The sequence below is a fragment of the Hyperolius riggenbachi genome, chromosome 1 (genome assembly GCF_040937935.1).
Source record: "Hyperolius riggenbachi isolate aHypRig1 chromosome 1, aHypRig1.pri, whole genome shotgun sequence".
Lineage (NCBI taxonomy): Eukaryota > Metazoa > Chordata > Amphibia > Anura > Hyperoliidae > Hyperolius > Hyperolius riggenbachi.
The window spans coordinates 491,604,942-491,620,128 of NC_090646.1; the positions used below are offsets into that span (position 1 = coordinate 491,604,942).

The following is a 15,187-nucleotide window of genomic DNA, read 5'->3' on the forward strand; positions in this document are numbered from 1 at the left end:
TCTCCCAAGCAGCTGCAGAGAGAGCAGTGCACGGAGGGACTCCGCCTGCTTCTCCTGTTTCCGCATGTCTCCCGACAGCCTTACGCCTGCCTACAGCGGAATATCTCCGCACGCCTGTCACAACTATCAACATTTTTATGAATTACCACCCTGAAGGCGGAAATACCGACAGCGGTGTTTCCCCGCTCAACTTTACCTTACCGACAGCACTTTTATGAATCGAGGCCAATATGTTCCGCTTTTGTCTTTATTAAAACTGTGCATTATAGTGTACATTAACATATGGAATTTTGATCACAAAGTGACGGTTATATTCTATCTGGTTATTATTAGGACTTAATTTGTACTTACTATGAAAGTCTTGTCACATCTTATGTTTTAATTTATTGTGTATATGGTGCTATCCATATAGCTTTCATTAATATATATTTGTATATATTTTTTTTTTTTTTAGGGAAACCCCTGCGCAGATCTGTACTACAAAACTTTTAGTGATCCACTGTATGTAGCAATGTTTAAGATGCTCAGAGATACACTGTATAACATGAAAGGTAAGTGTGGAGTGTGGGTTTTCTGTATTGTTTGATATTATATAAATACTTATAAACTATAAACTAAAGTCCTTTCTTGCTCTGATTATTTTCATTTCAGTATCTCTCTTCCACCAAAATGCACATAATGTGGCAGCATTTCACCCAAATAAACATAATTGGCAGCATTTCCCCCCTTAAACACTTTTGGCAGCACTTCCCCATAAAGTATGAGGCAGGGTTACCCTTTAATGTTCCCCACTAATAGGACACCCTAATAGACCCGGTGTTAGTAGTGGCACCTGAAAGAAAAAGTAATGTGCTCACCTAGCAGGTTATACCTCTCTTGGCCCCCAGGGGAGGTGACTCCTCTCTTGGCCCCCAGGCGAGGTGACTCCTCTCTCGGCCTCCAGCCTTACTCCTCAACCTTCATTGTAGCAAGTCCGGCTGCAAATCTCCTGCGCTGTCAGGGCAGAGCAGGACTACAGGAAAATGGTGGCCAGAGCCTAGCACTGGAGACACAAATAGACTCCAGTGCTAGGCTTTGGATGCCATTTTCCACCAAACCCTTTTGCTGGAATACAGACTCCTGCAGACTGTAACAGGTAAGCTGCAGCCAGTGAAATAGCACGGTGTCCGTTGGATACTGCAAGCCAGTTCACCTACTGGGGGGAAATGCAATCCGGTGGCCAGATGAAATGGGCAAGCGGGTCGGGTACGGCCGCGGGCCATAGTTTGCCCATCCCTAATCTAGGAGGTTGATCATTCCTCTTACGTTTTTGTAAGGCTCTTGCTTATGTTGTCATTTATACACATCAGGAATAAAGCTAGAATCTCCATTAAATTATTTTAAAGCCTTCTAATCTATACAGATAACCTGGAGAGGATTGTTTTTCCAGCTAGAGTGCATTTACATTTTGTTACCAAGTAGAAATAACTATACACGTGAGAAATAAACTGTATTCTGCATATGACCATGATACTCTTGTATATTTTTGCAGCTTGCTGTGCAGATCCCAGAAATAATTTAAGAGCCTATTCAGTCTAAAAGAAAGTACATTCGATGTTCCCTCTTCTCATATACTTGCCTGTTTTTTTCCTTGAACTCACTCTCCAAGCTTCGTGTCTGCTGTCGTCTGGCATGTAGCCCTGCCCCCTTTGAAGAGAAATTCTGTGGTGCCTCTGTGCTTCTTTCTCTATCTTGCACAGAGAGTGTCATGGCACTTCTCTGCAAGAGAGTGGGGCCAATCGCCAGAAGTCAGCAGACACTGGGTTTACAGGGAGTGAGTGGAAGGAAAAAGATCCAGCAAGTAATTTTAACTTTATATGAGAAAATAATCCATAGAATGTGTTTTTTTTGTTTTGTTTTGTTTGTTTTTTACATGAAATAGGCTCTTTAAACACTATGGTGTTGGTTGAGGTTAAAGGACCACTGTTGCAAAAATCTTCAAATTTAAAATATATGTAAACATATACAAATAAGAAGTGCATTTCTCCCAGAGTAAAGTGAGCCATACTTTTCTCCTATGGTGCGTTCACTTACAGTAAGTAGTAGAAATGTGACAGAACCGTTTTGGCCCAAAAAGTGCATGGTGAGCAGGGAGGCTGGCCAGCATCTTTGTATAAATCTTTTCAAGGGAGTGTCTTTAAATAAAATAAAGGCCATGCTGAGAGTCCCCTATGGAGAGATGGACTAGCCCAAACCTGAAAGTAATGTCATATTTATCCTACCTACTGTAAGTGACAGCATCATGGGAGAAAAGTATTTTATGGCTCATTTTACACACACGTACACACACGTACACACGTACACACGTACACACGTACACGTTCACGTTCAAAATTATTCAGCCCCCACTGAAATTGAGTGTTTTGGCCAGTTGGTCATTGATTTCGATCATTTCAGTCATCTTGTTTACAATTAAATCAGAGGCACTTGTAAGTCAGACAAATATAACATAAAATGTATAATGAAATAAACACAAATGTCTTTTCTGTGCTCACATCATTATCAGTTTTATTCAACCCCCAAGTGACATTCATTCTTAGTACAACATCCTTTTTTCAGTTATAACAGCTTTTAAACGTGAAGCATAGCTTGACACAAGTGTCTTGCAGCGATCTACGGGTATCTTAGCCCATTCAAGTTCAGTCACTTTCTTAGGCTTGCGCGCTGCAACTGCTTTCTTTAAGTCCCACCAGAGGTGCTCAATCGGATTTAAAGAGAATCTGTATTGTTAAAATCGCTCAAAAGTAAACATACCAGTGCGTTAGGGGACATCTCCTATTACCCTCTGTCACAATTTTGCCGCTCCTCGCCGCATTAAAAGTGGTTAAAAACAGTTTTAAAAAGTTTGTTTGTAAACAAACAAAATGGCCACCAAAACAGGAAGTAGGTTGATGTACAGTATGTCCACACATAGAAAAATACATCCATACACAAGCAGGCTGTATACAGCATTCCTTTTGAATCTCAACAGATCATTTGTGTGTTTCTTTCCCCCATGCACTGAAGTTTCAGGCTGCTCTTTTCTTCCTGCAAACAGCTTTGCCCTTGTTTGTAATTCCTCAGTATGTGAAAGCCCAGCCAGCTCAGAGGACGATTTATCCAGCTTGTAAGAGAGAAGAGAGAAGCTGCTCTAATCTAAATAACACACAGGCAGTGTGCAGAGAGGGGCCTGGAAGGGTGAGTTCATAGCAGAACCACAACACTGAAGAACTTGGCAGCCTTCCAGACACAGGCCGACAAGTCTGACAGGGGAAAGATACATTGATTTATTACAGAGACAGTGATAGTATAAAGTGCTGCAGTTATCCAGAACACATTAGAATAGCTTTTGGAACTTGTAGGATGATAAAAAACAGGACGCAATTTTTGTTACGGAGTCTCTAAGTCTGGTGACTGCGATGGCCACTCCAAAATGTTCCAGACTTTAACCACCCTGGCGTTCTGATTAAATCGCCAGGGTGGCTGCGGGAGGGTTTTTTTTAAATAAAAAAAAAACTATTTCATGCAGCCAACTGAAAGTTGGCTGCATGAAAGCCCACTAGAGGGCGCTCCGGAGGCGATCTTCCGATCGCCTCCGGCGCCCAGAATAAACAAGGAAGGCCGCAATGAGCGGCCTTCCTTGTTTTGCTTATATCGTCGCCATAGCGACGAGCGGAGTGACGTCATCGACGTCAGCCGACGTCCTGACGTCAGCCGCCTCCGATCCAGCCCTTAGCGCTGGCCGGAACTTTTTGTTCCGGCTGCGCAGGGCTCAGGCGGCTAGGGGGGCCCTCTTTCGCCGCTGCTCGCGGCGAATCGCCGCAGAGCGGCGGCGATCAGGCAGCACACGCGGCTGGCTAAGTGCCAGCTGCGTGTGCTGCACTTTATTTGATAAAAATCGGCCCAGCAGGGCCTGAGCGGCAGCCTCCGGCGGTGATGGACGAGCTGAGCTCGTCCAGACCGCTCAGGAGGTTAATCTGCAATCATGCTCTAGTGGACTTGGAGGTATACTTGGGATCTTTGTCTTGTTGAAAGGTCCAACGTCTCCCAAGCCTCAGGTTTGTGACGGAGTGTATTACATTTTCATCCAATATCTCCTGGTACTGAAGAGCATTCATGGTACCTTGCACACGCTGACGCTTCCCTGTACCTGCAGAAGCCAAACAGCCCCAAAGCATGATTGACCCCCCCCCCCCGCCATGCTTCACAGTAGGCAAGGTGTTCTTTTCTTCCTAGGCCTTGTTCTTCCTCTTCCATAGCGTTGATCCATGGGCCCAAACAGTTCTAATTTTGTTTCATTAGTCCACAGAACACTTTCCCAAAACTTTTGTGGTTTGTCCACATGACTTTTGGCATACTGCAGTCGACCCTTATTCTTTGGAGACAGCAAGGGGGTGCGCCTGGGAGTTCTGGCATGGAGACCTTCATTATGCAGTGTGCGCCTTATTGTCTGAGCTGAATCTTCAGTAACTGCATCTGACAAATCTTTTTTTCAATTCCTCAGCAGTCACACAGGGACTTTTCTCCACTTTGCGCTTCAGGTAGTGCACAGCAGTCAAAGTCAGCATCTTCTTTCTGCCACGACCAGGTAGCATTTCAACAGTGCCCTTTGCCTTGAATTTGCAAATGATGCTTCCTATGGTGTCTCTTGGTATGTTTAACATCTTTGCAATCTTCCTGTGAAGAGAAATCACCTCTTCTCTTGTCTTCCTGGACCATTCTCTTGACTTCACCATGTTTGTAAACACACCAGCACTAGCGTAAGAATAGGGCCTGCAGCCCCTGCCCCCGCTGAGGGGCCCTGGCCCTCCTTGGGGCCCGATTGGGTCTGTTTTGGGGGGCTGGAGGGGATGCAGCATGAGGGGAAAGCCATGTTGCACTTCAGCGGGGCGCCCCCCTTCCCTTCACCTCGGGCTCTCCCCTCTGCTCTCCCCTCTGTGCTCCCCTCCAGCGTTGAATAGTTTGTGTATGCAGGCGGCAGGCAGCGGCAGATACATACCCTCCGTGCGGTCCAGCGTGGACGTTTCTCCCTCTAGTGTCTGTCGCGTCAGAGGCTAGAGAGAGAAACATCCACGCTGGAGAGCACGAAGAGTGGTAGTCTTTAAGGGGCTGAATAATTTTGTCAATGAAGAAATCACACAAAAAACCATTTAATACTGTATTACAAAAACAATTGATCGTTGATCATTTTAATTGCATTTGGTTCTTTAAAGAGAATCTGAAACCACATTAAAAATGCCTTTTTAGCTTATATTCAACAGGAGGATGTTTGCCATTGCTAAAACGCCGCTATCCCGCGGCATAACGAGGGTTCTTTACCCCCCAAATCCCCCCTACAAAATCCAGGACTTGGTTGTGGATTTTGCTGCCCCTGTGCGCTTCCGTGTGAGGCAGGGCTATGAGCTGCAGCCCTGCCTCACACGCGTCTGTTAGCGGCGGATCTCCGCCTTTCCCCCGCCCCTCTCAGTGAAGGAAGACTGAGGGGGGCGGGGGAGAGGCGGAGATTCGCCGCTGACAGACGCGTGTGAGGCAGGGCTGCAGCTCATAGCCCTGCCTCACATGAAAGCGCTCCCCGGGAGGGGATTTGGGGGGTAAAGACCCCTCGTTATGCCGCGGGATAGCGGTGTTTTAGCAGGGGCAAACATGCCCCTGCTGAATATAAGCTAAAAAGCCATTTTTAATCTGGCTTCAGATTCTCTTTAAAACGTCCTTGTAAGATTTAATTCTGAACACAATTACAAATGTACACTAAATTCCCTAAAACCCTTTACAGCATTGGGGTTTTTGAAAACAAGTGTGTGTGTGTGTGTGTGTGTGTGTGTGTGTGTGTGTGTGTGTGTGTGTGTGTGTGTGTGTGTGTGTGTGTGTGTGTGTGTGTGTGTGTGTGTGTGTGTGTGTGTGTGTGTGTGTGTGTGTGTGTGTGTGTGTGTGTGTGTGTGCGCGTGCGTGCGTGCGTGCGTGCGTGCGTGCGCGCGCGCGCACAATATGTATATATTTATAATTTACATTTTAAGATATTCGCACCTGTGGTCCTTTAAGCTGAACTAAAGTCTAAAAACATTTGCTGATGTTTTGCTTTATTTTATAGGCCATAAATCTTTGTAATGCTTATTAACTTTTACTGTATTGCTTCTTTAGACCTCCCAACCTCATTTGTGAAGGAGATCCATGATTTTGTGCTTGAACAGTTTAATAGCAGCCAGTCAGAGCTTCAGAAAATACTTCATGATGTAGAGAAGTTACACAATGAATTGAGCCCCTTGAAGCTCAGATGTCAGGCAAATGCAGCCTGTGTGGACCTCATGGTGTGGGCAGTAAAAGATGAACAAGGTATTATGCTATGGACTCTGTGGTAATCAAGAGTTATAGTCTGCAGTGAACTTTGTCTCTGAGTTGATGCTAATATACATATGCTTGATTTTTTTTATACCAAAGGTGCAGAGAACCTGTGCATCAAACTGTCTGAAAAGCTGCAATCTAAGACATCCAGCAAAGTCATCATCGCTCACATGCCTCTCCTCATCTGCTGTTTACAGGTCAGTTTGTAACTGATACTAGTGTTGGTGTTCGAACTTGGAACATTGTTCTGCATTCAGCCTAACATCACACTTAAACATCATTCAGCACTGAACCTGTGGACATGGTCAGAGGGAGTTCCCTTACTTGCACTTCAAGGTGCATTTCACTTGACTCCATACCTCCTCCTTCCACAGCTGAAAGGAGAATGCCCTCCCAACACTGTCTGCAGGTGCAGTGCTGAATAGTGGTCAAGTGTGATGAAGTGAATTCGGAAATGATGTTCCGAATTCTAACACCAACTCTAACAGATACTATAGATGTTTCTTTTTGCCAGTACAGACAGCCTCTAACTTTTGCATAGGATTTATATACAGTATTGCATTGTTGTGTTCTTTACAATTAGGGTATGGGGCGGCTGTGTGAGCGCTTCCCTGTGGTTGTTCATTCTGTGACTCCATCGCTTCGGGACTTCCTGGTGATACCATCTCCAGTGTTGGTGAAGCTGTACAAATATCACAGCCAATACCAATCAGGTAAACTTTCTTTTAACTTGTCCCTTTTTATGCATTCATAAAGACTTGTTACAGTAGAAATACCTATGTTGACATTTTTGACTCTTCTCTAATGCTCATTTCTACCTGCTACGTGGTTTCTTAGCCATACAGAACATGCATTCTGCTCTAGAAAAAATGTTTCTTTTTGATGATCAACCTAAAAGTCGGATTGGTAACATTTTCAAAATGGAGACTGAAATGGTAGGGCACAGATTTAATTCAGGACAGAACGCTCTTCAAGAGGAATTACAGTGTGGCATAACCTACATTAGATTTGATTACAGATTAGAGTACAGTTTATACTGAATAATATATATTGCATGGTTATGTCATATCCAGTTTAGAGGGAGTTGTAAATAGTGTTGCTGTTCCAATCCGGGTTTCCTTATTCAAAAACTCAGATAATTCCATCCTAAGCACTTCAGCGCCAATTTCTTGCAGAGAGAGCCATGGAGCTGTGTTCCATAGCAAGCTTCACGGGACTCCTATGCATTCTCCTTACGGCTTGGAAAAAAGAAGTCTGCTACTCAGGACCAGTGCAGCTGTCAGCCAGAAGCTCCCTGCTTTGTTTGCTGCAAAGACTTATCATATTTCCAGTACCGGTATATCAGAGATAAAAAAAAGACTTTCCAACAGCGGGGAGATATAAGTACTATACTAGGTAAAAATATAAAACCCATCTTCTTATTTTAGACTGGGCCCAAATAATGATCAAAAGCATAAATGGAGGGTGGGAAAATCCTGTCTTCAGAAATAGAGAGAATTAAAGAATGGGATTCTTCTAGAATATGGTCATCTTTGATTCTGAATTCTGAGAAATAAATCCTGACCCTTAAATCCTGTTACTTACAATACCAATGCCTTCCAGGCACAGAATAGTTATTACAAAGATACAACAGTGAAATTTGCCACTATGAAATAAAATCGCGTTTCAAACCAATTTCCACTATGCGATTGAGCTACTATACTCAATACAATAGAGCTCAATTGCATCCAAAACTTGTCAGGATGACGATTGCGCTCGGGCAAAAATTGCTACGCAAAGGCATCACACTAATGGAAATGGACACTGCCGTTTCCATTTGTTTCGTGGAAAAAGACCCTAATACATTGTTTAGAAACTTGCACTTCACTATAAGGACCTCATTTTTAAACCATTTTTAACCCCCAACCCTATCCTCAAGGCCCACCAACAGTACATGTTTTGCAGGAAAGCACACACATGCAAAGATGAGGTAATTAGTGTCTAAGCAGAGCTGATTACTTACCTGTGTGGATTTCCACAAAACATGCACTGTTGGTGGGCCTAGAGGACAGGGTTGGGGAACACTGACTTAAAGGATAGGTGCAAGTTAAAAAAACAAAAAAAAACAGGATCTACTTATCTGGGGCTTCCTCCAGCCCCTGGCAGCCTATCTGTCCCACGTCGCAGCTCCGGTGTCCCTGGATCACCTCTGTTGCAGATGCCAACTTTGCCAGGTCGGCATCTTCTGCGCACCATTTGCCATCGTGCTCTTGGAGCGTTCTGCGCAGGCGCATAACTTCTGTGCCTGCGCAGAATGCTCCAGGCCACGTGGGCTGCGCGATCGCACAGGCCCAGAAGATGCTGACCTGGCAGAGGGGCTGCTAGGGGCTGAAGGACAGAGGGGATCCCAGGACACCAGAGCTGCAAGGAGGACAGATGGGCTGCTAGGGGCTGAAGGAAGCCCCAGGTCCAGGTATGAAGGTCCTTTTTTTTTTTTTTTTTTATCGATGAGGCATTTTATTTAGCAAACCCAAATAAAGAACATTTAAAACTAGCATCTCAGTCAATGGAGTTTGATAAATGTATTGGTCGTAGGTTGTCAGTAAAGGTGGTAAATCTTATTGATCGCACAGGGAGAGGCGGAGGATCAATGGCCACATAGCTTTGTACTGGACTGAGCTCTATAAAAATAGCAGTTTAGTAGGTTCATTGATTTTAACACAGGTTATCTGAAACCTGATCAAGATCAGGTTGTGCAAGAGGTAAAACTCCTCAATCGATTTCTGGTCAAGTAGTATTCAATCGTTTATTGAATTACACCTCAGTTGTGAAGTAGATGGCTACTGTTACAGTCAGTGGCAATACATATCAGTTTGCTGTTTTCATCTACTGGAAGTCAATAACTTCAGCTTCTAGTTCTCATGTTAGTTTATGTTGAATTTAAATTACTGTTCCTGTAATAGTGTCAGATTTTAATTTTTTTTTATTTTTTTTTAACCTCACAAAGTCATCTTGGTAGCTTCTATAAGGAAAAAAAAGTTTGCCAAGCCTTGTAAACTGTATAACTGATGTGTGCAAGTTCTTTTGTGGATGTAAATAATAATAAGATTTCTTCACTTACATTTACAGGAGCCAATGACATTAAGATAAGCATCACAAATGAGCACTCTGAATCCACAATGAATGTTATCCATGGCAAGAAGAGCCAGCCATCTATGTATGAACAGCTACGAGACATTGCTATTGAGAACATCTGCAGGTATATCTTAAATAAAGTCTAGTCTAAATGGTAGGGAAAAAAGATATCATTGTGGAGCTTGTGGACAGTATTTATTGCAGTATTGCAGTCATGTATTTATTGCTGTAGTTTCTCCTAGCCTCAGAGGCGTAGCAAGGCTTTTCAGCGCCTGGGGACAAAGACAGTTTTTGAGCCCCCATCACAAATTGGGCTTGGCCTTGCATCAGAATGTGGGTGTTGTCATGGGTAGAGCCAAATGTACAAATGCTGCTTAGATAGCCAGATGTGCCCCCCTTCCCCTTTCAGATAGCCAAATGTTCCTCCCTTCCTCATGCATAGATAGCCAGATGTGCCTCGCTTCCCCACGTTTAGATAGCCAGATGTAACCCCTTTAGTTAGCCAGATGTCCCCTCCCTTGTTCTGCTGCTAACACTTCTGCACTCCTCTGCAGAGGGAGGGAAAGGAGCAGGGGCACTTTGGGCAACCAGCGAGCTGCCTCTCACTCACTTGGGGGTGCAGTGGCCATGCTCTGTGCCACCTTACAGTGCTGCGCCCGGGGAGATGTGTCCCTCCTTGCCCACCCCTAGCTACGCCTCTGCCTAGCCTGGTATGTCATTGTGGTAATGGAAGCATTTATATTATGCATAGAAATCCCCCTCCAGCATACAAGCCTTGGTGGCACAACAAAACAACTTGGTAAAGCTTCTTTACAAAGGAGAGCTGCATTGCCATGCTGTTTCTGTGTTCAAGGAATGGCCACTACATACATGTTGGTAGTGTTGCCCATAATATTCCTTTTTTGGTCGGACAGCGTGCCCGCCACCCATGTAATGGCTTGTGTGACCGGCTCTCTGTACTGCAGCTTGGAGGAACAAGCAGAAGCCGACGTCTGTACAGATAGTAGGCTATCGCTCAAGTCAGTCACAGAATGTTGTTTTGGATGACACAAGTGAAGTTTTTAGATGTGTTTACTCTGAACCAGGGAGGTAACACACTGGATACACTCCTGCCATGAACCTCTCCTTTATATAATTATCTTCTGTATACCTGATGATTTGCTGGACCCCTCCAGGTGTCAAAGGAGCTGCCAAACACCTTGTCCTAGTGTTGCTGATCCCAGACTGAAGGGGAGGTTGATCTTCACATTAGACTTATTTTCCCCTATGAATAAGATAAGGGATGCTTAAGGAGTCAGTGGAGTTGAGTTAATAAAGATGGAGAACATAATTAACCACCAAACATGTAATAGATTTTTTTTAATTCTCTGCTATAAGGTGGCAAACGTTTGCAGTTGTGACCAGTCTGAGCATGCGCAGTGCTCACTCTCCGGCGGTGAATAGTACTGCACAGGCTGGTACACTTTAACATGGTCACAGCCAGGGATTAATACAGTTTGCCTCTCCCGAACCAGATCTCCAATCAGTGAAGCCAGACTAGATGCCAGAATTCTAGTTTAGTATCAGTATCAATTCAGCTTTATAGGAAGGTTAAAATGGGGATTAGAAGGTCAATTTTTTTTAAAATTATGGAGAGGTGAAACCATCTGGCCCTGTTCATGTGATACTGAAGGTAAATTCAGGCTAGTCAACCAGGCTTCTAGAGATTGCGGATTCACGTTTTAGAGGTCTGGCCCAGGAGGTTAGAATAATACTGTTCAAAGATCTGAATGACCTTAGAAGGAAGGGATTACAAACTACCTTTATTATCACAAAGCCTGTAGGAGTGAGGAGGCCTATACTAATTAGTGATCTTATGATCAAATTGAGTGGGGGGATTATTACCATGGAGTACAAATCTTTCCTAAGAGTCGGTCTGTCCAACTCCAGTCCTCGAAGGCCATATCCATGCCAGTGTTATAGGATGGTCGGAGAAATGTGTTTTACTCGATGATCCACACCTTTCCTGGTTCAGTCCTGTCAATTCATTTGAGTTGTGCCAAAAATGTGTGAGGACCTTGACTCTTGAAGGCTGTAGTTGGACAGCTCTGCCTTTGTGTATTTCTATGCCTTTTGTATTAAGTTCAACTCTCTCTTAAAGGTGCACTATGGCGAAAAATTGTAAAATTTAAAATATGTTCAAACATAGACAAATAAGGACGTTTTTTTCCAGAGTAAAATGAGCCATAAATTACTTTTCTGCTATGTTGCTGTCACAGTAGGTATAAGAAATCTGACAGAAGCGACAGGTTTTGGACTAGTCCATCTCTTCATAGGGGATTCTCAGCAGGGCTTTTATTCTTTATAAAGATATTCCCTATAAAAGATTTTTTTTTAAATTCTTTTAATTGATTTTATATAGCATATAAAATTAAACAAACCGTGTGCTCACTCGCAGGTGAGCATAAGAAATAAACATGTAAAGAACTTGCACATGACTCCCACTAGACAGATTACTGCTGTAGTGTACCTCCAGAACCCCCCCCCCCCCCCCCCTCCTCCCAATCAGATCCTTCAGCAGTATTAATATATGATTAATTCAAGGATTTACTGCACTGTACATTCAGGTTTACATAAAAAGGCAGGCAGGTTTTAAATAGTATATTATTTGTTGCCAGTTTATATTACATGTACGTCATATTTTGACTTGTATCTTTATTACTGATCCATGGTTCCCATACTTCTTTTTTACATTTCTGTGGACAACCTCTAGCTATATATGCAGCCTTGTATAGCTGTATGGATTAATTTACAAATTTTTCCAAAATTGTAGCGCAGGTGCATTTTCACTCTTCCAATTTAGGATAATAGCTTAACGAAAGTAGAAGAGTAGGAGCCCCACTAATGTCCTCTGAGCTCTTGTAGAAGCAAGTTTGGTTGTATCCCCTAATATACAGTGATAGGGATCAATTGGGGTATTTATTTTCGTAATATGGGAAATGTACTCACAAATAGTCTTCCATATAGGAGCTATTTCAAAACAGTGCCATAACACATGATCTAGATCTGCATTTTCTGCATTACATCTCCAGCAGAGGACTGCTTTAGTCATAATTATATTTATATATTTAGACAATTTAGCAGGAGTCAAATAGGCTCTGTGTTAGATTTTGTATTGGATTAGTCTGTCGCGAGTTGCTATTAGATATGTGAAAGGTTTAATCCATACATCTTCCCATTCCTTATCATCTAAGGTTGGGATAACAGTGAGCCTTATATATGGTGATATGCGGTTCAGTAAGTAAAATAATATGTTGATATATTTCTGATAGCACTTTTTTAACATTTTCTTTTTGTAGTACATCTTCCATCTCTGTGGATTGCAAGCGAATTGGTACCCTTCCAAATTGCGATTGGAAGGTGTGCCTGAGTTGTATGTACCTGAAAAAGTGTGAGTTTGGGAGAGAAAAAGTTTCTTTGAGAATTAAATTCTGCCAGGGACCCAGCTTCAACAATATGTTTCAATTTGGCTACTCCTTTAGAGATCCAGATTATGGGGTCTGGGATTGTATAAAAATTAGGCAATTTTGGATTATTCCATAATGGAATTTGGGGGGAATATTTATTATAGGGAGAGCGGTTCCATTTATGGGTAATGTCCCATGCCTTAATTACTGTTTTCATGTTAGTAGTTAGGGGGTATGGAGCTTTTGTACCTCTATATAATATTTGCCTAAGGGCTTCAAGGGAGCCGAGGGTAGCATGCGGCTAACATAGTAGAGGCGTTAGAAGGGTCTTGTGTTAGCAACCAGTTTGCCGTAACAAGTTGGCATGCCAAGAAATATTTAAAAAGGTCCGGGAAAGCTAATCCTCCCTCTGTCCACGGGCTCTGCAGCTTTTTTTAGGCTAATTTTAGGGATTTTATTGTACCAGATAAAACTTATGAGGATGGAATTTAGTTGTGTAAAAAAATTCCACGGTATCCAGACTGGACAATTTCTAAATATATAAAGGTGTTTTGGAAGAAGCTTCATTTTAATTAAGTTGATTCTTCCTATTAGGGATAGGGGAAGACCTTGCCAGCCAAATTACTTTTGTTTAGTATATTGAAGCAGTGGGGTTAGATTTTCCGTTATAAAGTTATCCGTGCTACTGGATATCCATATTCCCAAATATTTGGTTTTGTTGATAATCTCCATTGGGGCCTGAGGTATGGAGGTGGAGTTTATGGGAAGAAGTTTTGATTTGGACCAGTTTACCTCTAAACCCGTGAATGGAGCAAAGGTAGAAAATATTTCAAGGGCACCTGAAATAGACCAGGATCTTTTAGGTATATAACTAGGTCGTCGGCGTATAGAGACACTCTTTCCTCCAGCCCCTAAAAAGGATTTAAACAATGATGCTGGCCAGCTTCCCTGCTCACTACACAGTTTTTTGGCAGTTGGACAGAGCAACTGCCATTCACTAAGTGCTTTAGAATATAAAAAAATCCCTGAGAATCCCCCCATGAAGAGATGGGCTAGTCCAAAAACTGTCGCTTCTGTCAGATTTCTACTACCTACTGTAAGTGACAGCACCATAGGAGAAAAGCAATTTATGGCTCAATCAGCGGCCGGGGATCGCTGTCACATGACAGGCAGGAGCCTGTTAGAGGCTGTGCAGGACAGATCCGTTCCTGTGCAGCCTCGAATCTCTGGGGACGGGAGGGAGAGGGGGAATCCTCTCCCAGTAATGCTGTGCGGGCTGGGCGGGGGGGTCAAGCTTACCTCTCTGACGTCTTCTTCGCTTGTCCCTCAGCGCCTCCCACGATGCGGTACACGCGCATCACGTGACTACAAACGCTTCCTCCTTCAACCCGGAAGGAGGAAGTGTTTGTAGTCACGTGACCGCCGCGTGGACCGCATCATGGGAGGCGCCGAGGGACGAGCGAAGAAGACGTCAGAGAGGTAAGCTTGACCCCCCCCCGCCCAGCCCGCACAGCATTACTGGGAGATATCCGGATTGCAACTATCCGGGTATCTTCCGAATCCGAATTTGAGCATCCCTGGTACCAGTGTCCGAGGGACCACCAGGGCTGGCTGCAGCCACCCTAGTCTGCACCCAAGCACACTGATTTCCCCCCCCCCCCCTGCTCCCTGATCGCCCACAGCACCCCTCAGACCCCCCCCCCCAGACCCCTGTTTGCACCCAATCACCCATCAATCACTCCCTGTCACTATCTGTCAACACTATTTTTATTTTAAGTCCCTAAACTGCCCCCTGCTCCCTCCTGACCCCCCCCCCCCCCTGTGTAGTGTATGCATCTATCCCCCTGATCACCTGTCAATCACCCATCGATCAGCCCCTGTCACTGCCACCCATCAATCAGCCCCTAACCTGCCCCTTGCGGGCAATCTGATCACCCACCCACACCAATAGATCGCCCGCAGATCCGACGTCAGATCACCTCCCAAGTGCAGTGTTTACATCTGTTCTCTACCCTAAACACCCACTAATTACCCATCAATCACCCCCTATCACTACCTGTCACTGTTACCCAGTAGATCAGACCCTAATCTGCCCCTTGCGGGCACCCAATCACCCGCCTACACGCTCAGATTGCCCTCAGACCCCCCCTTATCATTTCGCCAGTGCAATATTTACATCTGTTTTTCCCTGTAATAACCCACTGATCACCTGTCAATCACCCATCAATCACCCCCTGTCACTGCCACCCATCAATCAGCCCCTAACCTGC

General features: G+C 44.1%; 1 protein-coding gene across 5 annotated transcripts in view; it reads left to right on the forward strand.

Moving 5' to 3' along the window:
- The window catches only part of LOC137522841 (phosphatidylinositol 4-kinase alpha), a 179,153-nt gene that overhangs the window by 45,374 nt on the left and 118,592 nt on the right, over positions 1 to 15,187 (forward strand). For all 5 annotated transcript variants that reach the window (XM_068242974.1, XM_068242980.1, XM_068242988.1 and 2 more), the window contains exons 10-14: positions 455 to 551; positions 6,157 to 6,348; positions 6,454 to 6,554; positions 6,941 to 7,070; positions 9,466 to 9,595. In XM_068242974.1, the coding sequence (XP_068099075.1) occupies positions 455 to 551; positions 6,157 to 6,348; positions 6,454 to 6,554; positions 6,941 to 7,070; positions 9,466 to 9,595 (650 nt within the window). The remainder of the gene's footprint in view (positions 1 to 454; positions 552 to 6,156; positions 6,349 to 6,453; positions 6,555 to 6,940; positions 7,071 to 9,465; positions 9,596 to 15,187) is intronic.